This window comes from Odocoileus virginianus, chromosome 3 (genome assembly GCF_023699985.2).
Source record: "Odocoileus virginianus isolate 20LAN1187 ecotype Illinois chromosome 3, Ovbor_1.2, whole genome shotgun sequence".
NCBI lineage: Eukaryota > Metazoa > Chordata > Mammalia > Artiodactyla > Cervidae > Odocoileus > Odocoileus virginianus.
In genome coordinates, this window is record NC_069676.1 from 91,972,942 (window position 1) to 91,997,895 (window position 24,954).

Consider the following 24,954-nt stretch of genomic DNA (forward strand, 5'->3'; position numbering starts at 1 on the left):
ATTATGATTATTCTAATCATTCATGCATTAGAATCAGAAAGACTTGGTTCAAATCCTGCACCAACCATGTGTCACATACCTTTGGACAGGTTTTTCAATCTTTCGATCTAAATTTTCTCATCTACAAAAGGAGAACAATAACCTGTGCATAGAGAGAGGTTACCAGGCAGTTAGAGCTCATCTACCCCCAACCCCCGAGTCAGACACAAGGTGTCACTCCTAATAGTAATTAAATAAATGTTCCTTCTGCTTCTCACCTTCCTAAGGCTTGGGAACAACCAGGACGTCTCCCTCATTCAAATTCCAACTGGGAATTGAAGAACTCTACCTTAGAGTGCTAAAAATTCTCCCAGGTAAGGTACTTTTTTGACATAGTTTTTTTCTTCCTGAACTCTACAAGATTGTTCATACCTTGAGACACTGCCCTCTGTCTGGAACCCTTTCCCCCAACGTTATTCCAAGTCTTTCCATGATATCTCAGAGAGCCCTTTCTGCTGATGGTGACTCCTTCTCACCCTCGTTACTAACAAAAGCCTATTCCTTAAACTCGATAGCATTATTAAAATGATTGTGCTTATTGGCTTCTTTACCTGTTTGTGTTCCCACCATCAGAATGTACCTCATTCAGAGCCCTGTCTGAATTATTTGCAGCAATATCTGCAAATTTTGAAGCTTGCCAGGCTCATTGGTGGGTGCTCAAAAAGTATTTGCTTAATGGAAGGATTAAGAGAAAGGAATTAACATTTGTGCATGATCCTTTCTTTAACAAAGACCAAGTGTCCTGGATGCTGTCTGCTTCAGGGGGCCTGGGGGCGTGTATCCCCCACCTCCCTTGCGGCAGCCCCTCCAGGGGGCAGGGGCAAGGGAAACGTCATCTATTTCACACAGATCCCTGCACCAGGCATGCATTCCTCACATTCTTAGTTGATGGACAGCCCCAGCTGGGACAGCTGAAGAGCGCGTTAACAACTCAGCAGCAAGAGCCTGACCTCTGAGAATCCTCTCCCACTCTTCGTTTGACATGAGCCCCACTCTTGAATTCAGGCAGATTTATTTCATTCAAACTTCTGATGAACATGCACTGTCTTCATCCATCCATAAGTTCATTCTCAGGCTTGAATCTAACCTTTCTTCTGGCATGGAATAACACTGCCTGAGTTTCTTTGTGTGGTTAGACCACTTGAAATGATGGCATAATGAAACATGAGGAAAAAAAAGAAAATGCGGTTTTTTGCATTTGTGATTATTTGAACATTGATTCCTTTGGCCCCATTATTTTTTTCAATTTTTTAAGTTGGATTAAAATATATCTCCTTGGAATTTTCTCTCCTATCTGTAGGTATAAACATATATCATTTGTATATTAGAGCACACTTTCTTAAATTATTATTTAAACTCTTAATTGGTAATGTTGGCTATTAGAATTGAGGTTATCCAATTTCTCAAATGTCTTAGGTTTCATGGTATTTTAAGGATTTTCATATCTTCTGTTGCATCATATTTTTATAATGTTCCTACCACTGTGTATACAGGTGAGTGTGGGAAAAGAGATTACACCTCTGTAAAAAGTTATGAATTACTATGGTACGTCTAAATTGGTTTACAGAAGAGTAACTCCACAATTTTTTACCTCTCTAAAAAGATTCTTTTACAATTTCTTGAACTTTACCTTTTACAGAGCAAATGTCATGTAAAAGAAAGTGAATATTTCAGGGATGTATATGTTGCCTCTTAAGATTTAATTACAATAAATAAGTGGGTCCAGGAAATGGCAACCCACTCCAGCCAGTATTCTTGCCTGGGAAATCCCATGGACAGAGGAGTGGCAAGCTAGAGTTCATGGGGTCACAAAGAGTCAGACATGACTTAGAGACTAAACAACAACAATAAAATAAGTGGTACCTAATTAAGCCTAAAAGCTTTTGCACAGCAAAGGAAATTTGTCAACAAAACAAAAAGAAAACCTACTGCTTGGGAGAAATATTTACCAGAGATGTGACTGATAGGGGGTAATATCCAAAATATATAAACAGCTCATACAACTGAACATTAAAAAAAAAAAAACAATTAAAATAGGCAGACAAACTGAACAGATATTTTTTGACAGAGGAAACACAGATGGACAATAAACATATGAAAAGGTGTTCAACATCACTAATCATCAGATAAATGCAAATCAAAACCACAGTGAGATATCACTTCACACCAATCAGAAAGGCTGTCATCAAAAAGAACACAAATAATGAATATTGACAAGGGTATAGAGAAAAGAAAATCTTCATACGCTGTTGGTAGGACTATAAACTGGTACAGCCACTGAGGGAGGTTTCTCCAAAAACTAAAAACAGAACTACCATCTGACCCAGTAATTCCACTGCTGAATATACATCCAGAAACATATACACACAAATTAAAAAAAAAAATACATATATCCCAAGTTCATAGAAGCATTATTTGCAATAGCTAAGATAAAGTCTGACTCTTTGCGACCCCATGGACTATACGGTCCATGAAATTCTCCAGGCCAGAATACTGGAGTGGGTTGCCTTTCCCTTCTCCAGGGGATCTTCCCAACCCAGGGGTCGAACCCAGATCTCCCGCATTGCAGGCAGATTCTTTACCCGCTGAGCCACAAGGGAAGCCCCTAAGATAAAGAAACAACATGTGTCCCTCAATAGATGAATGGATAAAGAAGATATATATATACATACAGCAAAATACTACTCAAAGCCGTAAACAAGAACGCAATATTGCCATTTGCAGCAACATAGAAGACTCTTGAGAGTCCCTTGGACTGCGATATCCAGCCAGTCCATCCTAAAGGAGATCAGTCCTGGGTGTTCATTGGAAGGACTGATGTTGAAGCTGAAACTCTAGCACTATGGCCACCTGATGCGAAGAGCTGACTCATCTGAAAAGACCCTGATGTTGGGAAAGATTGAAGACAGGAGGAGAAGGTGATGACAGAGGATGAGATGGTTGGATGGCATCACTGACTCGATGGACATGGGTCTGGGTAAACTCTGGGAGTTGGTGATGGACAGGGAGGTCTGGCATGCTGCGGTTCATGGGGTCACAAATAGTCGGACACGACTGAGCGACTGGACTGAACTGAACTGAAATGGGATGAACTTGGAGGGCATTATGCTACGTGAAATCAAGTCAGACAAAGAAAGATGAAATCAAGCATAGAACAAATAAGAAGCAGCCTCACAGATACAGAGAAAAGGAGTGGTTACCAGAGGGGAGGAGGGGGAAGGGGTAACACAGAGGTAAGGCAGTAGCAGGCACAAATTACTGGGTGCAAGACAGGCTCTATGTACAATATGAGGAATATAGCCAAGATTTTATAGTCATTGTAAGTGGAAAATAACCTTTAAAATTGTGTGAAATTTTAAAAAGAATTTAAAAGACAGATTAGGAAATCTAGAAAATGTAATGTGCATGCGTTTATAATGAGTACAATTGAAAAACACTTATAAATAAAATAAAAAGAAGGTCAGTCCCTGCTGTTCTTTGTTCTACTATCTCACACTAGGCTCAATGGCTGAAAGACTCATGACAAGAGCTTTCCTAATAGCAAGTCCACAAAAAATTGTAGCATTTTTTCCTAGTACTTAAAGGAGATCATTGTATGCTTTCTTATCACATATGTGTTCAAGAATATTAACTTTATTAATGCATTTATATATCTACTTTATTGTGTACATATATAAGAATACTTCTATTTTTTTAATTAGATTACTCTTCAAACTGTTTATTTGGGGTTTTTTTGCTCACTCCTCACAGTATGTAGGGTGTTAGTACCTCAACCAGGGATTGAACCCACACTCCCTGCTATGAAAGTTCAGGGCCTTAGTCACTGAACCTCTAGGGAAATCCTGTAGGAATACTTTAGAATCGCAGGGTTTCTCCAGAAAATCAGGCTTGCATTGCTGGTAGAATGTAAGAGTTTTCATCTTCTGAAGGATTTTTTTTTTCTTTGTTCATTAGCTGTGTGTTCAGGGGTTTTATTTTAAAATTTATAATTTACCAGAATTTTTTACCTCAACCGTCATGTGAACTGATGTCTCAGAACAGTTCTCTTACATCTTTATATGGAGGGGATAAAAGCAAAGCAAATTCTCACCCTTTTACGAGTAGAAGTAGGTCTTAGATCCTTTATGATGTCAATCGATTTAAACATTGATCCTGCAAAGTAAAAAAGATCTTGAGAAACTTCAGTAACATTTAACTAATTAAAATGTTTTTATTCATCACTTGTAAAAAGTAACATTTTCTCCCAGCATTGCTATATAAGTATTCTATTCCTTACCAGTCTTATTACTGGTATTACTAATATTTAAAACAGTGTGATTTATTAGCAATAACAATAATTCTCAAACTTTATGAGTAAATAGATCTAAGCATTAACCCAAAACTAGAGAAGAATTACAACAGCATATGCAAGCAAAGGGAAAGAGGACTTCTCTGGTGGCCCCATGGCTAAGAATCCGCTTGCCAATGCAGGGGACATGTGTTCGATCCCTGGTCCGGGAAGATCCCACATGCCTCAGAGCAACAAAGCCCTTGGGCCACAACTACTGAGCCTGCTGGGCCTGGAGCCCATGCCCCAGGATAGAAGCAGCCACTTCAGTAAGAAGTCCACAAAGGACAAGACAAAGAGCAGCCCCCACTCACTGCGACTGGAGGAAGCTGGTAAACTGGTGTGCGGCAACAAAGACCCAGGGCAGCCAAAAATACATGGAAAAAAAAAAAGGAAAGGAAAACAAGAGAATCTGAAAACTGGATTCATATGGTGCTTGATCATTGAGGTTACTCTTTCAATTTGCAAAAAGACAAACTTAGAAATATCAAAAGTAAACAAACTATGAACTTGACAGCTGGAGAGTTGAATGTGTACATTAGTTGAACATTTTAAATGCTAAAGTTCTAGCACGTGTAAGTGGAAATTCAGAGGATGGTACAAATGCACGTTGAATCATTAGAAGGTTTCTCTACAGTCAATAGAGAAATGCTAAGTCAAACACTGAAAGCTATTTTTCTGTCTTTTTTCTATTCCCATCTTTGGTTTATTCTGGCTGGTATGAGGAAAAAGAGATTAAAATGAAATAAGAGAAAAAAGTTATGGAACACTAAATAAGATAAAGAATTGGGAATAAACCATGTTCTTTTACTAATGAAACATACAGTGTGGTATTTAATTAGAAATATAACCATTGTTAGCATATATGAATGGGACAGTCGTGAGGGTAGTGTGATGGATAGAAGTGAAAGGAACAGAATTAGACAAGCTCAAAATGTTCCTCCATCACTATTGTTTAAACAATAACTTATATTTCCCAAAGAAAGTGTACTTAAGAATTTCTTCAAATTATAATTTTTAAGTGTGCATTGGTATGAAAGCTAAGCAGTTCTAAAATTCTTTTGTTGAAACTGAAGAAGCAAGAGATTTATAGTTTAAAAATTAATACTTCATTATGAAATTTCACCTTTTTTTGTTTTGCTTTCAGAAAGGATTCACAAAAAACAGTCAAGTTTGTCCAGAGGGAGAAGTAAGGCTAAAGATTCCAAAGTGAGTAGTGAATCAAAAATTTTGGAAAGAATCATGAAAGAAAGTGAAAGTGAAGTCGCTCAGTCGTGTCTGACTCTTTATGACCCCATGGACTGTAGCCCGCCAGACTCCTTCATCCATGGGATTTTCCAGGCAAGAGTACTGGAGTGGGTTGCCATTTCTTTCTCCAGGGGATCTTCCTGACCCAGGGATCGAACCCAGGTCTCCTGCACTGCAGGCAGACGCTTTAGCCTCTTAGCCCCATGAGGTTAAGGGAAAGTTATGTGTATTGATTTGATTAATGCATTTACATGATGACTGACAAGTTAGCATACAGGTTCCGCTGACCAATATTTATGGGAAGGGGTGAAGGGAAAGGGGTCTGGCAGCTCCTGCTTACTATTTATGTGCTGTCCAAAGCCAGCTTTAGCAGGGCCTGTGGTGAAGGACTGGGGCTGCATTAGCAAACGTCCTCTGGGCTGGCTCCCTGGGCTTGCTTTGAACTCTTGTTCATCATTATTTTATGTGGCAGCTTGTCTTTGTGTTGGTGGAAGGGAAAAGAAAAACACAGGAGGCTTGCCTTTAGGTTTTAAATCAAAGCTCTGCGCTACTGATTGTTGGAGTGGCTTTTCAAAGTGAGGACATTAAAATTCCTTGTTTCTGTGGACCAGAAGCTAAGGGTGATTATTTTTTTTTAAATTCTCAGTAGCAAAAAGAGCATTTTTCAATGTGTCTTACGTTTATCATGAAACATCCCCAGTTTTGGGTTTTTTTTTTTTTTCCCAATTTGATTGGCACTTGGAGAAGATAAAGCCAAGTGGATAAATGCTTTAAAAGGGAAAAAGGAACCTACAGAGAGGGTGCTGGCGGGCATGTCTCATCATAAGATTTCAGAACCAGAAGGAACCCGGCCACTGCCCTTAACCCCACCTTTCGCGATAGTGACCCAGTTGCCTGACTCCCCTTCAGAAAGTCCCTAAAGGACCGGCTCCCTGGATTCCCACTCCGCCCTCTTTGCCCTGCTCTTCGCTGCCTCTAGCGACAGACCGAGCAGCCCCAGAGGTGGGACTGCAGAAGGCGAAGAAAAGCTAGAGAGTGTCGGAGAAGCTTCTAAGGAGGCAGAAGGTGAAATGCCTAGGTCAAGACGCTGGACCTCCCAAACGAGGAGAAGCAGCCTGCTTGTCTCAGGCCTTGATTGCACATTATAATCATAGCTACTGCTGAGTAACAGTGATGCTTATTTTCAACTTTGGAAGGTCAGCTAGTCCCTTCCCTCTAGCCCCCCGCTGCCATCCCACCTTCTGTTCTTACCCAAGGGACTGTCTTCCCTTGAACATTGCGTGGGCTGGGCTTGTTCTTTATAACACGCTTCCTCACCTGTGTCTTAGATGTCTCTCTCCCCTGGTGGGGGGGGGGGGGGTAGTCGCTAACTCGTGTCCGACTCTTTGCGACCCCATGGACTGTAGCCCGCCAGGCCAAGAATACTGGAGTGGGTTGCCATTTCCTTCTCCAGCGGAATCTTCCCAGCCCAGGGGTCGAACCCAGGCCTCCGGCATTGCAGGCTGATTCTTTACCAACTGTGCTACCAGGGAAGCCCCTCTCTCCCCCTCGTGATTCCCAAATTGTTGTCCTGGGCTTGTCCTAAGCTATAAACTCAAGCCCCTTTTAGAGGGACAGGACAGATCGCTGGATTCCTTATTTCAGCGAAACTCCAGAGGACCAATACTGCCCCCCTCCCCCAGTTTAGACATTCTAGGAAGACACTCAGAGATCTTGTATGGAAAGCGAGGAAGGCATTTAGACGCCGTTGGTGGGCAGCGAAAGGAAGGGGTGGAAAGGGGGGCATCAGCGTCTGTGCGGAAAAGCGCGGAGTAGGAACCACGTGCCCACGTTCCCTACGGCCCTGCCCTGGCGACAGCTGGCACAGCCAGCGACCGGGAATAGGTTTGTGCGGGGGGGGCGGGGGGGAGCAAAAGGCAATGCAACCGGCGAGGAGGGTGGCTTTGGCCGCGTGAAAGGCTCTTTGTGCCGGCCCTCGGGGGGTGGTGGGGGCGGGGGGAACGCGGGCGAGCGGACCCGGAGGCTGGGCGGCCTGGCCCGCCGCTGCGTGCCCCTCCGCCGCCGCGCTGCCCAGATCAGGTGCGCGCCGGCAGGGGGAGACGTGGAGGGGTGGGGTGGAGACCCTCATCTGGTCTTTTATGACGGGAGGGAACTGAACTGAACGGGAGGGAAGAAACAGCAGCTTGGAGAAAGCAAGGACGCAGCTAAGGGCTTTTTGCCTCCCGCCGCCCTCCCCTAGGGAGCCGGAGAGATCGCAGCGGCTGCAAGGGCGCAGCGCCTCCCCGGGCGCTCCCTCACAGTCGGGGAACCGGGAGGGCGAGCCCCCCCCCCTCCCCGGCGCCCCCCCGGTTCCCGCCGCCCCCACTGGGGAAAGAGAAGCGGGCGCCGCGCTGCCTCGCTCAGCGCCCCGGCCGCGTGGCTTGCGGCTTATTTTCCCAGCTGGCAAGCGTCGTGCTGCAGACAAGGGAATGCCTGTGGTGAGTTGTTTATTTTGTTGAAGTTTGCGGTGGGCCAGAGGGCCGGGGTGGGGGGCATGGCGAGCGGCAGGCAACGACCGGGACTGTTCTGTTTAGGTCTCCGTCCACCTGTGTGGTATAAATCTGCCCGCCTCGGGGCGGCGGGGAGCCAGGGTGAGAAAAGCCCAGCCCTGCAAAAGGCCCCTTCTTGCCACGTGCAGACCTAGAACCGCACTGGATTCCCCACTCAAGGCGTCGGCTGGATAGGCCGGATCCCGGCGAACACTACCCGCCCCCACCCCCCATCCCCGACCCTGCTCAGAGCTGAGAACGGGGGCTGGCGCCCGAAAGGGGTAATCAGCGCCCACCACCCGGGGCCAGCTGGCCGTCGAAGTTCCTTCCCGGGTACCCTCGCCGGTGCCGTGAGGCTCGCAGAGTTGGAGGCTTTGATGCGAGGGGCGCTCGCGAAATCAGTGGGGACTTGTTGGGGCTGCTTCCCGCAGCAAGTCGGTTCAGCGATGTCGGGTCTGCCCGTGATCACAGCCTGGGGATCTGGGTTGGCCAGAGTTTCCCTGACTTGAAGCTGGGTGGGGTGGGGGGGGGGGGGGGGGGGGGAGGAGCGGAGAAGGTAAGCGGTTGGCTCCCAGGGGAGCCCAGAGGAACGCCCCCCACCCCCAACCCCAGGCGCTGATGGCAGTCGCGGTAGCGGCTGCGTTTGCCTGGAAGAAAAGCCTAAATACATTAGCGAGCTGGTAAAGCTTTTAAGGCCTTCTCGGGAATGAGTGGCTGGCTAATGAGAGGTTAATTCTGTTTGGAAGGGAAGGCTGCGCTGGTTTCCTGAGATAAATGGACAGGAAGCGCATTACCTCCGCGCGCTGGCAAGCGACTCCCAAATGCTTTTTGCACCTGCCGCTCTGAGCAGCGCGAGCCGCGGCTGAGCCCGCAGGGATCGCGGGGGCCAGTCGGGTACGAGCGGGTGATGAGCCCCACGCACGCCCCGGGCCCTCTCCTTCCGGGGGCGCAGCGCTCACCCCCGGCCCTGGAACTCCTCTGTCACACCCAGGTGCTGCGTGTTCCGGAGCTCAGGGGTCCCCCGATCCCGCCAAGCCCCCTCCAGGAGCGGAAGGGTTAAGAATGATGTAAGTACCATACACAAGCCGCTAGCCGCCGGGCCGTAGGGCTCCGGGCTGCTTCTCCCCGGCTTTGCCGGGGACCGGCGCGGAATCTTTCCTCTAAAATGGGTGGCACACATCGCAGCCCTGGGTCTGATTCCTGGCTCCTCTGCCCCGGGGTGGTCTGTTAGAAGAGGGTCCTGGTAGATCTCTGGAAATGGAGATTCTGGGTATTAACAGGGGTTAGACATCATGTAAAGGTTCACGAAAAGAAACCCCGTCTGTTTAGAATCCATTAATGTTGCTGGCATGTGTTTTATTTCTACCCATTTGGCACCTTCATACTGTGGGATGCTCTCCTGTGTCCCCTAATTGTGCTGTTCTGGTGTCCTCTTTTCTTCCTGAAAACAAAGAGGAAGGAAGAAAGAATACAAGGGGCAAGAAACAGGCTGGATTTGTTTGAGTTGTGCAAGCTGTCACGTCACGGTTTTCTTTTTTATTAAAATATAAAACTTTTATAAGTCATCGATTTTATGTTTGTGTTCTACCTCCCTCTCCAGATTTTTCTTTGTAGAGTCTTAAGACTCCTTAACTTGTGGCATACTAGCTGGGGAAGTGGGTTCGCTATAATTGACCATTCACCAAGCTCCTGCTTCCCAAGCTGACTTGGGATCTTGTTAATAGTCCGAATGTACCCGGCGAATGTGTCAACTAACCCTAATGTCCTGAAAATAGGAACCACCTTGCGGTTTAATTGTGAAAATTAACATTTTCCTCTAGCATGCTGAACACTTATGCAGCAATAAAAAGTGAATTCTTAGGCGTATAAATCTTGGGCTTGTCAAATGTTTATAACAGAGGAGCAATAAAGCGCCTCAAAAGAAATGAAGTTTTTCCTCTGAGGAACAATAGTTCCATTTCGGGACGCTAGGACGAGCAGTGACTCGGGGCTGCCCTCTGTTGGTAAAATCTAGAGCAACCATGTACTGAAGGAACAGGATATAGGAGGGAGAAGAGGAAAGGGAGGAAAATTATAGAAAATCAGGAGTGAAAAAACTCCTGAACTCAAACTAAACTCATACTAAACTGAATTTGACCCTTAACTCTTGGTTACATGTTTTAAAGTATGGTCAATAAAGTGGGATTCTTCTTTCATAGGAGTCGAACTAAATCTTGGGTTAAGGAAGAGGAAACATCTTACTATTAGTCTTTGTTAGCAAAATGCTTTGAAAGATGCTGTTTACATTGATTACTTTGAACAAAGAGGCTTACCAGGGTTTCGTTGACTTGATTTCATTAGTAATACGTAGTAATTGCAAGAAAATCAATTTGGGGCTTAACAGTATTTACTTCACAGTATCACCTAAAAATCATATCACGTAACTCCCCCCCAAAAGTCATTTCTCCAGGCAACTCTGAAGCTACTATTAAGCATATTATGGATACACATAAGACTTGGGTTATATCGTGGGCAGTGAAAGGTGTGTTTACCACTTGAGTCATCATAATATGTAATAAGTAAGTAATGAAAAGTTGCAGTAAAAATAGATAGGCATCCTTCATTAGGGAGCTAGTGGTTTGTATAATTCAGAACGTGTGTAATGAGTAAGCTGGAGCGATGGAAAGTTTGCCCTCAATTATCCTGGTCCATTGATTGGCACTTTTTAACATGTGGAATACTAACATGTCCGTGGTTGATACGAAAATTCCTAAATTAGGGATTCTGAGTAATGTAGCAGGTAGAGTTGCAGACTGCGACTTGAATATAAGTGAATTTTAAATGGCAGCCCATTGCCGTTTGCGGTGCTGCTGCGCTCTGCGAAGTCGCTCAGTCGTGTCGGGCTCTTTGCGACCCTACGGACTGTAGCCCCGCCAGGCTCCTCTGTGCAGGAGATTCTCCAGGCAAGAACACTGGACTGTTGGAGAAAGGCAAAGACGAGGACAGTATGAAGTGGTTCCTGGCCTTTGAGGCCATTCTTGAGATTAGATACCACTTCACACCTGCTGATAACAAATTGGAACCTATCATCGACCTCATAAAACATGCTTTCCTGTATCTCTGGAAGCCTCTTTTCCCGCCAGCAATTGGTTTCCCTCTTATTTTTGGAACCATCCCATCGCAAAAGTAGAAACGGAACTGCTATTGAATTAATTTGCTAATAGACGATGAACATTTGTGGAAAAGCCACGGAGCAACAACAGATCATGGTATAAAATTACACTGCATTAAAAACTCACTATCCTCATGAATCTAACTACAGTGTAACAGAACACGTAGACGTTCCCCCTACTCTCAGACCCCCCTCCCCAACTGCTTTCAGGAAGGGAAAAATGTCAGAGTGACAGGAACACCGGAGCCTCGCACAGCTGCCCGCGAGCCCCACCAGGGAGCTGGCGGCTACCTTCCCAGGCCATCCGATTCGTTCCGGACCGCGGGTCACATTCGCATTTCCAAAGCGACTGGCTTTACCGAAACTCCCGAATGAGCTCAGAAGGCGTTGACTTTACTGAAAAAAAAAAAAAAAGACTCATTTGGAAAGACCCTGATGCTGGGAAAGATTGAAGGCGGGAGGAGAAAGGCCGACAGAGGATGAGATGGTTGGATGGCATCACCGACTCGATGGACATGGGTTTGAGTAAACTCTGGGAGCTGGTGATGGACAGGGAGGCCTGGCATGCTGCGGTCCATGGAGTGGCAAACAGTCGGTCATGACTGAGCGACTGAACTGAACGGAACTTAAAAAGAAAAAGTCTGCAGCGGGCTCAGGAGGCGGCTCAGCAGATGCGATTGGCCTCGAAGGGACCTGCCGCCGGGCGCTAGGAGTAAACGCGCCCGTTTCCTCCGAGGTGCCAGGGCCATAGCGCAGGGACAGGGTCGGGGAGCGGTTATCTAAATAAATGCGTTACAGAGAGGGACGTCGAACCCGATCACTTTCCTTCTCGGAGAGGCCAAAGGCCGGTTCCTTTGTAACGACGGAGCTGCAGTCGCCCGTCTCCACTGGGCGCGGGGCGACAGTACATTGCAGGAGAGGGTGGAGGGGAGCGCGGAGGCCGCAACCAGCAGCAGGGAGGCTGGGCCGCAGCGCCGCCGACCCGACTGGCGGCAGGCTGGACGCGGAACTCGAATCACCCCGGGGAGGCTGGGAGCAGGGGGCGGGGCCCTGGAGGGGCGGGGGCGGGGCGGGGCGGGCGCTTGGGGCCCTATGAGTGACCGTCTGAGTCCAGAGCGCCCGCCTCTAGGCCAATGGGGTTAGAGTGGGCGGGGCGTGACGGGGGCGGGGCCTTTGCGGATTGGTGGGTCTTCGGGAGGGGCGGGGCGGCAGTGCGGGGCTGAGATTGATCGAGCGCGGGGGGCCCGGCGGCACAGAGCGATCGGGGCCGCCGGCGGCTGCGGGCCGCCGCTCGGGGCTCCGTCTGGTGCGTTTCCGCGCCCGCCGAGCCCACGCTGGCCCGGGGACGCCCCGCGCGCGCGCTGCCGGCCGGGCTTCGCACTCGCTCACTGTCTTTGTGTCTTTTCCTTCCCCGCCCTCCGCCCTCCCCGCCCGCCCTCCGCCCGCCCGCCGACTCCGGCCGCCACGATGCCTCCGCTCCCCGCGGCCGACGCCGCCGACGCGCTCCGCCCGCGGCACCCGGCTCGCTTCTGCTGCTCCTGCGGCGGCGGCGGCGGCGGCCCGCGTCCGACGCGGGGCTGAAGGAGGAAGAAGAGGAAGCGGGGCGCGCCCTCCGGCCCATGCCGCCGCCCCGGCCCGGGACCCGCCACGGCGCCCGCGCCGCCGCCCTCGCCGGAGCCCACGAGAGCTGCATGGACGGGCATGGGCTTGAGAGCAGCATCGCCCTCCTGCGCCGCCGCCGCCCCAGCCTCCGCAGCCGCTGCAGCCGGGGCTGAGCAGCGCCGTCGCCCCCGCCGCCGCCCCGGGCTCGGCCCGCCGCCCTTGGCGCTGCTGCTGCTGTTGCTGCTGAGCCTCGGGCTGCTCCATGCAGGTACAGGGGGCTCGCGCGCGGGGCGGGTGGGAGCCGCCTCTAGGGTGGGGGCGGGGCTGGGTTCCCCGATCCCCCCACCCCCGGGGGGCAGAAGGCGCTGGCCAGGGCGGGAAAGGCTTCCGCAGCTCCTGACCCGCACCGTGGCCGGGCTGGCGGCGCGCCGCAGGAACACATCCGCCGACCGAGCGGCGCGCCTGGGGCACACGGGAGCGGCTTCTCGCCCAGCCTCCAGCCCGCCGTCCCCGCCGTCCCCGCCTTCTGCTCGGACCGTGGATGGTTCTCTCCTCCCGCATACACTTATCAAAGTTGTAGCGCGCGGGCGGGGGGCTGCGCTCCCGAGACAAACGTTCCGGATGCCTTATTGCTCTCTGCATGGGTGTTTTACTGAAAGTCAGGCTGGGATCAGGTTTCCGCCGCCGCCGCCTTCGCCTCCTAGGCTGGGGAGACGAGGAGCCTGGTTGCTGCTGCTGCCCTGGAGTTGGGGGTGGTGTCGAGGCGAAGAAATGGCACCCGATGGGAAGATAATTCTACCCGTTTGAAAACCTGGGGGTTCATCTCGAAGTCACTTCGGACTTCTTTAAACTGGGATCGCTTTCATATTTGCGAAAGCCTCTTTTAATTTCAGCTTTCACCCCCTCTTTGGAAAAACTTCGTGCTTTGTGGCTAGCCGCGTGTTTTGAGGGGTTCCCAGGAGACTGTGACCAATCTCTTGCCTTTGGGAACTTCCCTGGTGGAAGCAGCAGTGAGGAATCTGTTCTTAGCGAAGTAAAACCTTTTCGTCTTAGCGATGATGAGCCTTCCAGCGTGTATTGCCTGTTTTTCTTTTTAAGGTCTTTTAATTAACACAAAGATATATGTCAGTTATAGCTCAAGAAAGCTGGGGGGAAAACGTCTAGAACGCCCTTTACAAACAAGTACCATCCCTAGGAGCATATCTAGACAAAAAGTTTTTTCAGTGCCAAATTGAAAAAGACAATTTATCTTTTAGTTTGAGAGCACCTGGAGCATTAGATACGTTATCCTTTGAGATCTTTTTGTCCTGTATTTGTGGGGCAGCAATCACAACGCTCTGATCTGGAGAATACTGAACTGTAATGCCACCCAACTGTGCCAGAGTTAATTTTTATTTATTTATTAAGTCATACCAGTGGTGTTAAAAATCCGGGAGGTCTTTTAAGTAATGGGGAAAAAATGTGACATTTGAGCAGACGACTAAATTTAGTTTTGCGTAACTTTGCATTGTGATGTAACAGCTGCGTTTTAACACTGTCACTTGTGGAAACAGACTGAAGTCTTAATATAGAGTGTAAATAGCAAGTTTTACAATGACGAAGGTTTTTAATTCATGATTTTAGAACCTTAGAAAATAAAGTCAGTCTGCTCACGGTTGCATGGAAAACTTTTTATGACGTGTCAAAAAATATAGTCAGGAGTGTTTTGTGTGAAAAAAATAAAAACAAACAAAAAAAAAGTGTCCATAATGTCAAAGTGTAGATTTCTTGAAATGGAAATTGAGCTGGTGGGCAGGACTGTGACCCTCTTGACTGCTTAGATATTGTTTCCTTTAGTTGCCACAGGGTCCAGTAACAGGATTGGAATGTGGTCCTTGAAGCTTTCTCCTATGGCCTCTGAAAGGCCTAAGAAGTTGGTTTAAAGGTTTAGAAAATTAAGGTGCCTTAGTTCAAGAACTTGGAATGTGAAACTCCTCTCAGTATCCTAATGTGCTCACACTGAAGTCCCCATTAGATTCTACCCAGAGTTGCTGTGGTGAGTGATATCTGTGGATAGCTTTTGGAATGAAGCAATTAATCTGCTTTTAGGAAAGAGGGCTCCTTTTGAGGGATTTCTTTGAAGAATGGTGCTATTGAAATGCAGGGGTTGTGTCTCCTCAGAGCAACCAGCCTCACCTCATGTTCTTTACAGATGGGCCCCCACATGTTTTATGCCTGGATCCTTATAATTTGCCTCCACACCCCAGATGGATCTCTGTTTCACTTAATTCATTTCAGCATATCTCATTTCTTTTATTATTATCTGATGATTGGGCTGCAGATTCACCCATGCAGGCCTGACATTGCAGAAACCGCCTTGAATGGTGAGGTCTTCATGTCTGGATCATTCATGAGCGCTCTAGACTAACAAATCCTTTAGTAAACTTCATTTACTGGGATGAAAATACGATCACATCATAGATGGTATGATTTGAAAAAAATAGATCTGTAGCTGCCGATTTTGAATTCTGCCCTTGGGAAGTGAAGAGAATACTTTTAGTCTTTCTTTTTTTTTTTTTTTTCCTGAAGTAAACCTCTGCACTTCCTGAATGGAGATCCAGTATGGGAGTTCCTTGCTCACTCATACACTTCATGGTTTTCTTGGCTGCATCCTTGAAATTGTTTCTGCCCTGCATTGTCTTGGCATTTTGACAGGAGGCTTACTTTACCGCCTCTTACAGGCAAAGTGTGCATTGTCATTATAAATTCATGAAGCCTGGATATTTCTGGGTGTATGCTGCAAATTAGTCATTATATACAGGAGCCTGTGATGGGGCTGAAACTGCTGACCCACATGCACTTTCTCTCTGGTTAGCCCTCCTCCATCCCACCATCTGTATTCAAAAAGTCTGTTAGAAACCTCATCCAAAACATAGGAATCCAAGGAACTGTGTTTTGTCTGAGATTTCTCAAAGGAATCAGCACCTACCTGCTATGAAAAGGGGCATGGGGAAGGGAGGAAGGGAACAAAAAAGGATCTGGGAGTCTAGATTCTGCTTTTCCTTTCTAAACAGTTGCATCTGCTGGTCTTACTTTTGATATTTTTATGACTATTTGAAATAATTATAAGTAAGTGTATGCTCGGCTAGATTTTATAGACCATAAAAAGAACAGAATAGGCACTGCAAGTTTGGCGGAAAGTTCTTGTGCTGTCATTTATGCATTGTCCAAAAGCTCTTCGTTACTGAATGAGCATTGGCTTATATATTTATTTTCTTGCTTACTGCTTGCTGTGAATCTGATTTTAAAAGAAAAAGAGAAAAGATGTTGCTGTTCCTGATGTCTTTTTTTTTTTTTTTTCCCTAAAGCTATAAAGTACTGTCTTGAAAATCAGAAATTTTGTTGGGGGAATGAAAACGAGATTTGAGGAAAGGCATCATGTCCTGGGCTTCATGCTGGCAGTTTACAGTCCAGCCAGGACAAGGCCTTTAGTGTTCCTTTGTCTTGATTTTCCCATCCGTAAAATGGCTTTAATGCCACTTTGGGGGTTGTTGGCTGGTCTTATTTTTTTGTTTCCACTTTTGCCTTTTTGAGTAAAAACAGTTGAAAGATGATTTGATCTACTTTGTAGAGAGGAATTCTTTAAATACTAGAGCTGCTTTTGTCAACTTTGGAATGAGAAAATAAAAAAAGAGGCCATATGCATAAAGATGTATCTGTGATTTTTATTTAGTGCCTTTAAGTAATAGCTGTAAATTCACAGCTCCAAAATAGTAAAATATTTTAATCTTCTCTTTTACTTGTGTTAAGTCAGATATCCAGTCTTGACTACATTTTCCCTTTTTGGTTTTGGAAACTTAGGAATGGTTGGGAAAGTGCCTTATGAGGTTGTCATCTTCTACTCCTTGTTTTCCCAGCTGATGCCTTGAACAAAGATTACAGGCTATTCACTCATTGAAAAGCAGTTTACTACTGAAAAGACTAAAATATCTTTCTACGATGATTATTAGGGTTAGTTTTAAGTCTTTATCAGATAATGTCCTAAATCTTGATATCATCCTGAAGTTTTGTTATGCCTAAATCTTGAATAATTTCACATTTAATAATACTTTACTGACTGATGCACCCCCTCGGATATTTCATGCCTAGAAAAGATCACAGAATTTACTTTAGAACAACCTACTCATTTCTCAGATGAGGAACCTAAGACTTGAGATTGAGGCTCCTCCATAGTTGAGATACCTATAAAGAATGTGCAGGTAGCACAAATACATGTTACAGTTCATTTCTATCAAATTTGAGGTGGACAGTAAAGAACACTGTTTTTCTTTTCCGTGATTCTGGTGTTCTCATTTTAAGGAATACAACATTAAACTGATGAGTACACACACTGACCTAGTATTGGCAGTTCACTGTGGGTTTTGTGTTTTGAGAGATTTTGCAAACTTTTGTACAAAAAGTTAGGGGTAAACCATAATTTGAAAACTTACTGTTTAAATAGTAGGGCAGTAATCGTATGATTTTTCAGTACTTTATGTTAGCTTTGCTTAAATCATTAAGTTTATGTGAATCGTTGATTTAAGGGGGAAAAGTAGTTTTATATATACTCAAAGAATTCTGTCTCTGGTTCTGTCTCTAGAAAAAAACATAGTTGGTGGGATCAGCTGTCAGCGTTGTGTACATTTTGAGTTAGTATACTTTTACTGTGAACTGTTGAGGAGCTAGAATCCTGGGGTGATTGATGTTATGGGATAGTGAATACCTAGCTTGGTCAAATCAGTCACTTAACTTTTTCAAAGGATCATTTACACTTTGTAGAAACCAGGGGATTATGTGTGTTAGTTTATACGCAATTTGTTGGTAAACATTTCTCAAGAAAGACGGAATAACTTAGTACCTGGATTTTTTTCCTGATACTCTTTCCCTATAGCCAGAGTAGAATCGGGTAAGGGTGTTTTAACTAATCACGCTATAATTTAAGTTTCCCCTCCCTGAAGTGTGCAGGCCTTACTCATGGTTTTGTGTACAGACAGTGCTTTTCAAAGCAAATTACTTACGCAATTTTCAAAATCAAAACAAAGTTTCCATCTTTGACTTGGCCTTAGAGCAAAGGGATCTTTCTCAAAATCTATAAACAAGAGCAAAGTTGATAAAATATTTCCTTTATCGTTCTCTTGTAGTTTAGCCTAAGAACACCTGGCTAAACTCCTGTTCACTCGCAATGGCCCCTGCTTTAGTTGTTAAGTTAACCATCTGCATGCAGTGGTTTTCCCAGTGGCTTACTTTGTGAGAGGCCAAGAAGCCACAATGCAACCCTATTTCTGAAGGCCTTCTTAAAATAGGAGTATAGGAAATAGAACAAAGAGTTCCCAGAGGAGAATGTCGTTTTCTCATGCAGCTCAGAAAGCTGTGAAGCCTTTTTAAAACAGTCGGTCTTACCCTTCTTTCTCCTAGGTGACTGCCAGCAGCCGGCCCAGTGTCGGATCCAGAAATGCACCACGGACTTTGTGTCCCTGACTTCGCACCTGAACTCCGCCGTCGACGGCTTTGACTCTGAGTTCTGCAAGGCTCTGCGGGCCTACGCTGGCTGCACCCAGCGGACTTCCAAAGCCTGCCGTGGTAACCTCGTGTACCATTCTGCTGTGTTGGGGATCAGCGACCTCATGAGCCAGAGAAACTGTTCCAAGGATGGACCCACGTCGTCTACCAACCCGGAAGTGACCCATGACCCTTGTAACTATCACAGCCACGCGGGAGCCAGGGAACACAGGGGCGGGGACCAGAGCCCTCCCAATTACCTTTTCTGTGGCTTGTTCGGAGACCCTCACCTTAGAACTTTCAAGGATCACTTCCAGACATGCAAAGTGGAAGGGGCTTGGCCACTCATAGACAATAATTATCTTTCAGTTCAAGTGACGAATGTGCCCGTGGTCCCCGGATCCAGTGCTACTGCGACAAATAAGGCAAGTGTACTTTTTTTTTCTTCTTCTTTTCTTCTGTAACTTTCAGATGTTTGATTCTTCAGACGACTGTTGAAGCATGATTCAACAGACCTCGTTTAAAAGGAACTTCTGTTGGTCAGCTCGGCACAGAAGGTGGATGAAGGATTAAATGAAAATTACTTGGTAAAAAAAAAAAATTTCTCACTGGAATTCTTGTGGGTCTAAGTTTAAATAGGCAATGATATGAAAAATAAAAAGGAAACAGTGAAGTTGGGTTCTCTAGGGAAAAAGCAGGCCTGTTTAATGAAAAAAAAAATAGTTCTTTTTTTTCCAGTGATGTCATTTTTGAGTGCAGATGTGTGTGGCTCTTGAAGAAATCCATGTTCAGATTTGTCAGACAACTGCAGTGGGTGTTCTGAATAAAGAAGGCTGTGAAGCCTAAGAGAGCAACTCATCAGGAAGTCTTATTGGAAACTTGGAAGCTATAGTAAAAACGTGGTGACCAGGGAAGTTAAGAGGTGGATTTTGCAGAGCAGTAATACCTAATTCCGTGTAACCTCAGGATAAAATTTAAGTCAACCAGAGGGGAAAACTGTCAAAATCAAGCTTACCGTGTCTAGCTGCCGTTGCCTGTGGTTGGTATTTATTTGTTTGTTCGTTTTAAAGAAACTGATACGAAAGAGAGATCCTAGAAGCAACGTTAAGGCCCCAGAGCCCTAGTGCAAACAGCTGGCAAGGAGCTGTGACTGGGTGTCCGGTTGTCAGGCCAAGCTGACCCATGCCTTATTAAAGAAAGAGTTCCAGAGGGTTTTCCAGAAACATGGTGTCCCAGGGGCTTCCCTGGTGGCTCCGTGGTGAAGAAGCATCGCCTGCCCATGCGGGGGACACGGGTTCAATCCCTGGTCCAGGAAGCTCCCACACGCCCCCAGACTGCCTAGCCCACGCACCACAGCTCCTGAGCCAGAGCTCCTGAGCCTGTGTCCCGCAACACAGGAAGCCACCGCAGTGAGAAGCCTGCACCCCCAACCCCGGGCAGCTGGAGAAGGCCTGCAGGTAGCAAGGCAGACCCATGAACAAAACAAATTTTTAAAAATCTTTCTACTTTTTTAAAAAGTGTAACAACAAGAACCAGCGCCTTCGCTGTCTCCTCCAACTATAAAATCACCCATACAGGTTTCCTTATCTTACATGATTTCATTTGTTTATTGTACCTCTTCATCAGTTGGTTTAGACTAAAATGTAATTGACAGCTAGCACGCTTTTATAATACTTAACAACTGTTCTCTTGATTCCAGGACATCCGGCCTTGCCTCCAAACATATGTAGCATAGTTTTTAAATGAATTTAAATTATTTTACTTAGCGTTTTTGTGGAGGGAATTTTAGTGCATTTCCAGAGAATGTATGGAGACACCGCAGGGTGTCACAAATCTAAGATTAGAAGTCATCGCCCTGAACAAAGGAGACTATACATTGGTCTAGACATCTTAGGGGAACTTAAAACTTTTACACTTCAATTCCCAATGAAACCCAAGCTTGCCTTTCCAAATCTTATCTCTCAAATAAACTTTTCTTCCTCTGGTTTTTGTAAGTACACAGATAATTTTTCTTGTCTGTATACTACACTGTGTATTTGCTATATGTTATGAAGTTAATAGTTGCAAAGTCATAAGACAAGCAGTGAGCAACATTTCATCATTGCAGACTCAAAGGGAATAAAACCTGGGAATAGTTTTTGCAGAGACAAGACACTGAACATTCAAAAAGGCAGTTCTATTGAAAATGCACAAAATCATCAATTGTGCAGATAATTGAGGTCTTGGAAGGATAGCCTTCACATGATACTTTTGAGATTAATAAGTGCTGTGTGCATGGGAAAATACAGTTGGCCCTTGGACAACATGGGTTTGAACCCAGCCAGTCCACATATGTGGATTTTTTTCAGTAGTAAACACTACACTACTGCATGATCCCTGGTTGGGTGAATCCTTGGGTACAGAACCCTGGATCTACAAGGCTAGCTGTAACATTCTATGTGGATTTTCAACTGCACAGGGCTCATTGCCCCTAACTCCCCTGTTGCTCAGAGGTCAGCTGTATTGTTTCTTTTCACAAGCCCAGAGGTTTATTTTCCAAGCCTTCTATCCAGTCACATGTCACTCTGATTTGGTGTTCAGCCTTTCAAAATTCTGTACTTTTTACTGGTCATGTTGAAAATATCTGGGGATAGCTGGTTGCCTTATGAGTATTCATAGTATATGAATGCGTCAGTTGACACTGAAGTACTTTAGATCATTCTATTTTAGTTGTGGTTGAACCTATCATAGCTTTTAGTAAATACATAAGTACAATTTGCTTTCTCCCTCACTTTGGTGAGGATCAAAGGTTTTACCCTTTCCAGAAAAGAGAGAGGAAAAAGTTATCTATCTTTTAACATAAATTCAAGCAGACAAGGAGAATGTTTGGTCTTTAATTACCCTATGGGGAGGCACGTCCCACATCTGGTGACCATGCTGTTAGCAACAGATTACTCTAGGGCTCCCTGACCTCTCCTGCTTGTTTTTTGTTTTTTTTCTTTTCTCTTTTGTAACTCTCTCCAACACCCCCCAAAAGCATGTGAAGGTGACTGTCTGAGGGCCTCTCTCCATGTTCATGTGACCTTTGCTGGTGAAACCAAACAAAGACCTAAAATCCTGCCCTGCAATTCCTTTTGCTGTACCCAGGACCAAAATAAAACTTTTTAAAAATTTCTAAGCAATGAAAACAATCCACTCCAGTATTCACGCCTGGAGAATCCTGGTAGGTTACTGTCCCTGGGGTCCCATAGAGTCAGACACGACTGAGTGGCTAACACACACACACACACACACACACACACGCCATGAAAAAAATGTGATGCTAAAACTGTCGTATCTAAGCAGCCATTCATCCCACCACCCTCAGCACTGAAGTAGAGCCCTGGACTCGGGTATTCTGCCAGGCAACTCAGTCCTGGGGCCATGGGCTTCTTGAGCAGGCCATCATCTTCAAGGCTGTCTTTGTGAGCTCTTCCTGCCCCCTGAACACCCAGGTTTCCTTCATCACGGAAAGACAAAGCTTGGAGGGGAAAGAAATCTAAACAACAGAGGGAAGGAAAATGAAGTCATCTCTGCTCAGTTCAGTCACTCAGTCGTGTCCGACTCTGTGACCCCATGGACTGCAGCACGCCAGGCCTCCCTGTCCATCACCAACTCCTGGAGTTCACTCAAACTCATGTCCATTGAGTGGCTGATGCCATCCAGCCATCTCATCCTCTGTCGTCCCTTCTCCTCCTGCTGGCTAAGCCTTCCTTGGCCAGGCCTGCAGTGCTTGAGGGTGTGGCCTCATCTCCCTGGTCCACGTCCTCTCCCCGTTCCTGTGTGCGCAGGTATGCCTTCTCAGGGCTGAGGCTCCAGGCTGTGCCCAGCACCAGCCTGTCCGGTTCCCTGCTGTCCCCGGAGTCTGTGGGCTCGGCCACCTGGCTAGCTCGATGTGTTCCTATAGGGGACACTGGGGCTGTTTTCCCCCCTCCCCACCCCGGGGGCGGCCAGGGCTCCTTGGCACACCTGCACACACCTCTGCTGAGACCCGTGTCTGCGCTGGGCCACCTTCCCCACCTTTGGCTGTGAGAGGCGGGCGGCTTCAGGCCTGCAGATGCTCTGCAGAAGATAGGATAGAGGACGGGCTGAGAACGGGCAGGGTTGGCTCTGTGGGAAGGAACACTGCTTGTATTTGGGGCTCCAGGGAATACAGAGCTGTTTTCTCTCCTGGGCCTCACAGATAAATAACCAGATCATCTGTAGAGGATGCTGGGCAGTGTACGTTCTCTTTGCCTGCCCCTCAGTCTCAACTTCATGTTGTGTATCTATGTATCCCTGTTTATGTGGATCTAAGAAGGAATTGTAGAGGCCCATGATTGCAGAAGGCACTTTTGGTGTGAATTGTTTCATAAAAAGATTGTGCACTTCACAAATGGAGTTCTAGTAGCATGTATGAAAATCTCGTCTTTCAGGTACATTTAAAATGATTTCCTTTTCCCAAAAATTTCAAGGATGCATTTATTACAAATCTAAACAGTGGTCTTCTCTCGTAACTCAGTTGGTAAAGAATCTGCCTGCAGTGCAGGAGACCAGGCTTCGATCCCTGGGTCGGGAAGATCCGCTGGAGAAGGAAATGGTAACCCACTCCAGTACTGTTGCCCGGAAAATCCCATGGACAGAGGAGCCTGGTGGGCTACAGTCCATGGGGTCACGCGAGTCAGACACGACTGAGCGACTAAACCAACAAACAGTGGCAATACTTCTAGCAATTATTTTGTACAAATAATTTGTGTACTTTTGCTTTGTTTTTCAAACCTTTCGTTTCAATGTAATCATGTCCTTTCTCAACATTCTAGCTTGCTTATCCTATTCTTCAAAGTCAGGGAAACAAAATTACAAGTAGGAAGGGAGATTGAGATGACAGCCCATCCCTCATAGATCTTCAGTAATCTTCCTGTACTTCATCCTTTAGGGAGAGAAGGTGGTTTACCTTCAGGCACTTTGGTTTGGGGAGGAGGTGTGTTCCTTCTGCTTGACCAAGCCAGGTGAGCGGACACTCAGGTGCTTCGCACGTCCTTGCTGCTGCCATGAGCCCCCAGCCGCAGTAGCCCACGGGCAGCAGGGCTCTGTGCTATCCAGAGCACGAGAAGAGAGCCTGTCTTTCAAAGTCCATAAATATCTGTACGTCTGGAGCTCTGGCTACTTGCTGGGACATCTTCCTGGAAATCGCCGCTGGCTGATGATACTGGAGATACTTGAGTTCCTGGGCTCCATTCTTGCTTGCTGCCCACAGTGTTCCCTGGTGATAAAATGCCCTTCCCTTGTAGGGTCCTAGAGCACGAGTTGGGTCCTCTCCTGCTTTTGATGCCCCTGAGCATGCCCTGTTGTTCAGCAGGAGAGTGTGGGCACATAAACCAATGTTCTGGGCCATTCTCTGTTGGTTATAAAGTCAGAGCCAGACGTGCCTCTGTTGCAGAGCCTTCCAGCAATCGTTTTTTTTTTTAGGCATATCTCTGGATCAGGCTTTGGGAATCTGTCCTCTTTTGACCCTAAGCCTAGTGGATTTTTTTTGTAGCTAAGTTTTTGTAACCAGTTATGTTTTTAGTGTCTTTATGGAGACTCTGAGCTGCACAGTGGTCATCATTCTTATTTTTGTCCACTAAGGAAGATGCCTCATCCTCTTGTGTACAGAATTAGGTTTTGAATACATGGACACTGTCCTTGCATGCAACACTGTTACAGAGGCAATACACTATTCTTTGAGAATATAGATTCCTTCTGGGAGCGCACAAGATGCCTTGCAGATTGATTGTAACTAACCCTTAAAATCTGAGATTGCTCTTTGTTATGATTATCTGTTAATACAGATAACTCTTGCCATCTTTAAGTTTTGCATCTCATCCTGGCCCTCCTTGTTTTGCAGAAGTGTTTTTCAAAAAAAAAGTTGCAAGATATATTAAGATATACTGTTGAGCTATATTGCAGAACAGATGGAAAAGAAGTTGGCAGTTGTCTAGCTCCCTGTGCAGTATACTGTGCTCATTTCTCTGATAAAATGTGCTATTTAGTGTTGCATTGGAAACCCCAAGCATTGAAGGGCCTATCGTGTCTGGGAGATGCCGAATGTAGTTTCTGCCTTAGTCTAAGCTCATAACTAAACTTTGCTGCCTTCGTGTCATGGAGAATTATGGGGTTTGGCGGGGGCGGGTGGGGGGGAGGGGGGCTGTTTTTAGGCTTTCTTTTCAGAACACTGGGGGCCCACGTTATAGGCTGGTTCCAAGTGCTGCAAGTTGCCTCGGGGGGTCAGGACCAGGAGGTTGGGCCGGAGAGATGGGCTGCTGTACCTCGGCCATAACACTGCCCACTGACCACTGTCTCAGGTCAGTTTTCTTACTCCTAGGACACGGTCCCATCTCCCTTTTCACCTCCTGCCGTCAAGGTGTGCCCTCACCTACACCCAGATTTCCTCACTCCTCTGAGATACCCTAGCAGGGTCTGGAACCCTGGTTGCTGTTATTGAAAGGTAGTTGATCTTTAATACCCAAAAGCTTGCTAGGGTGGTTGACCATCAGAATCACCAA

At 46.4% G+C, this 24,954-nt stretch overlaps 1 protein-coding gene and 1 long non-coding RNA gene across 2 annotated transcripts in view; one reads left to right on the forward strand and one right to left on the reverse strand.

The window, feature by feature from the left end:
* Positions 1-8,013: 8,013 nt before the first annotated feature.
* The window catches only part of RGMB (repulsive guidance molecule BMP co-receptor b), a 28,233-nt gene continuing 11,292 nt past the window's right edge, over positions 8,014-24,954 (forward strand). Inside the window, exons 1-4 of the mRNA XM_070465852.1 lie at positions 8,014-8,091; positions 9,134-9,209; positions 12,877-13,163; positions 18,329-18,837. Coding sequence (XP_070321953.1) covers positions 9,205-9,209; positions 12,877-13,163; positions 18,329-18,837 — 801 coding nt within the window. The 5' untranslated portion in view covers positions 8,014-8,091; positions 9,134-9,204. The remainder of the gene's footprint in view (positions 8,092-9,133; positions 9,210-12,876; positions 13,164-18,328; positions 18,838-24,954) is intronic.
* On the reverse strand, positions 11,386-12,307 carry LOC139034474 (uncharacterized). Its single transcript, XR_011487022.1, has 2 exons — positions 12,090-12,307; positions 11,386-11,689 (listed from the first exon to the last, which is right to left on the reverse strand). It is a non-coding gene; the product is annotated as an uncharacterized lncRNA (long non-coding RNA).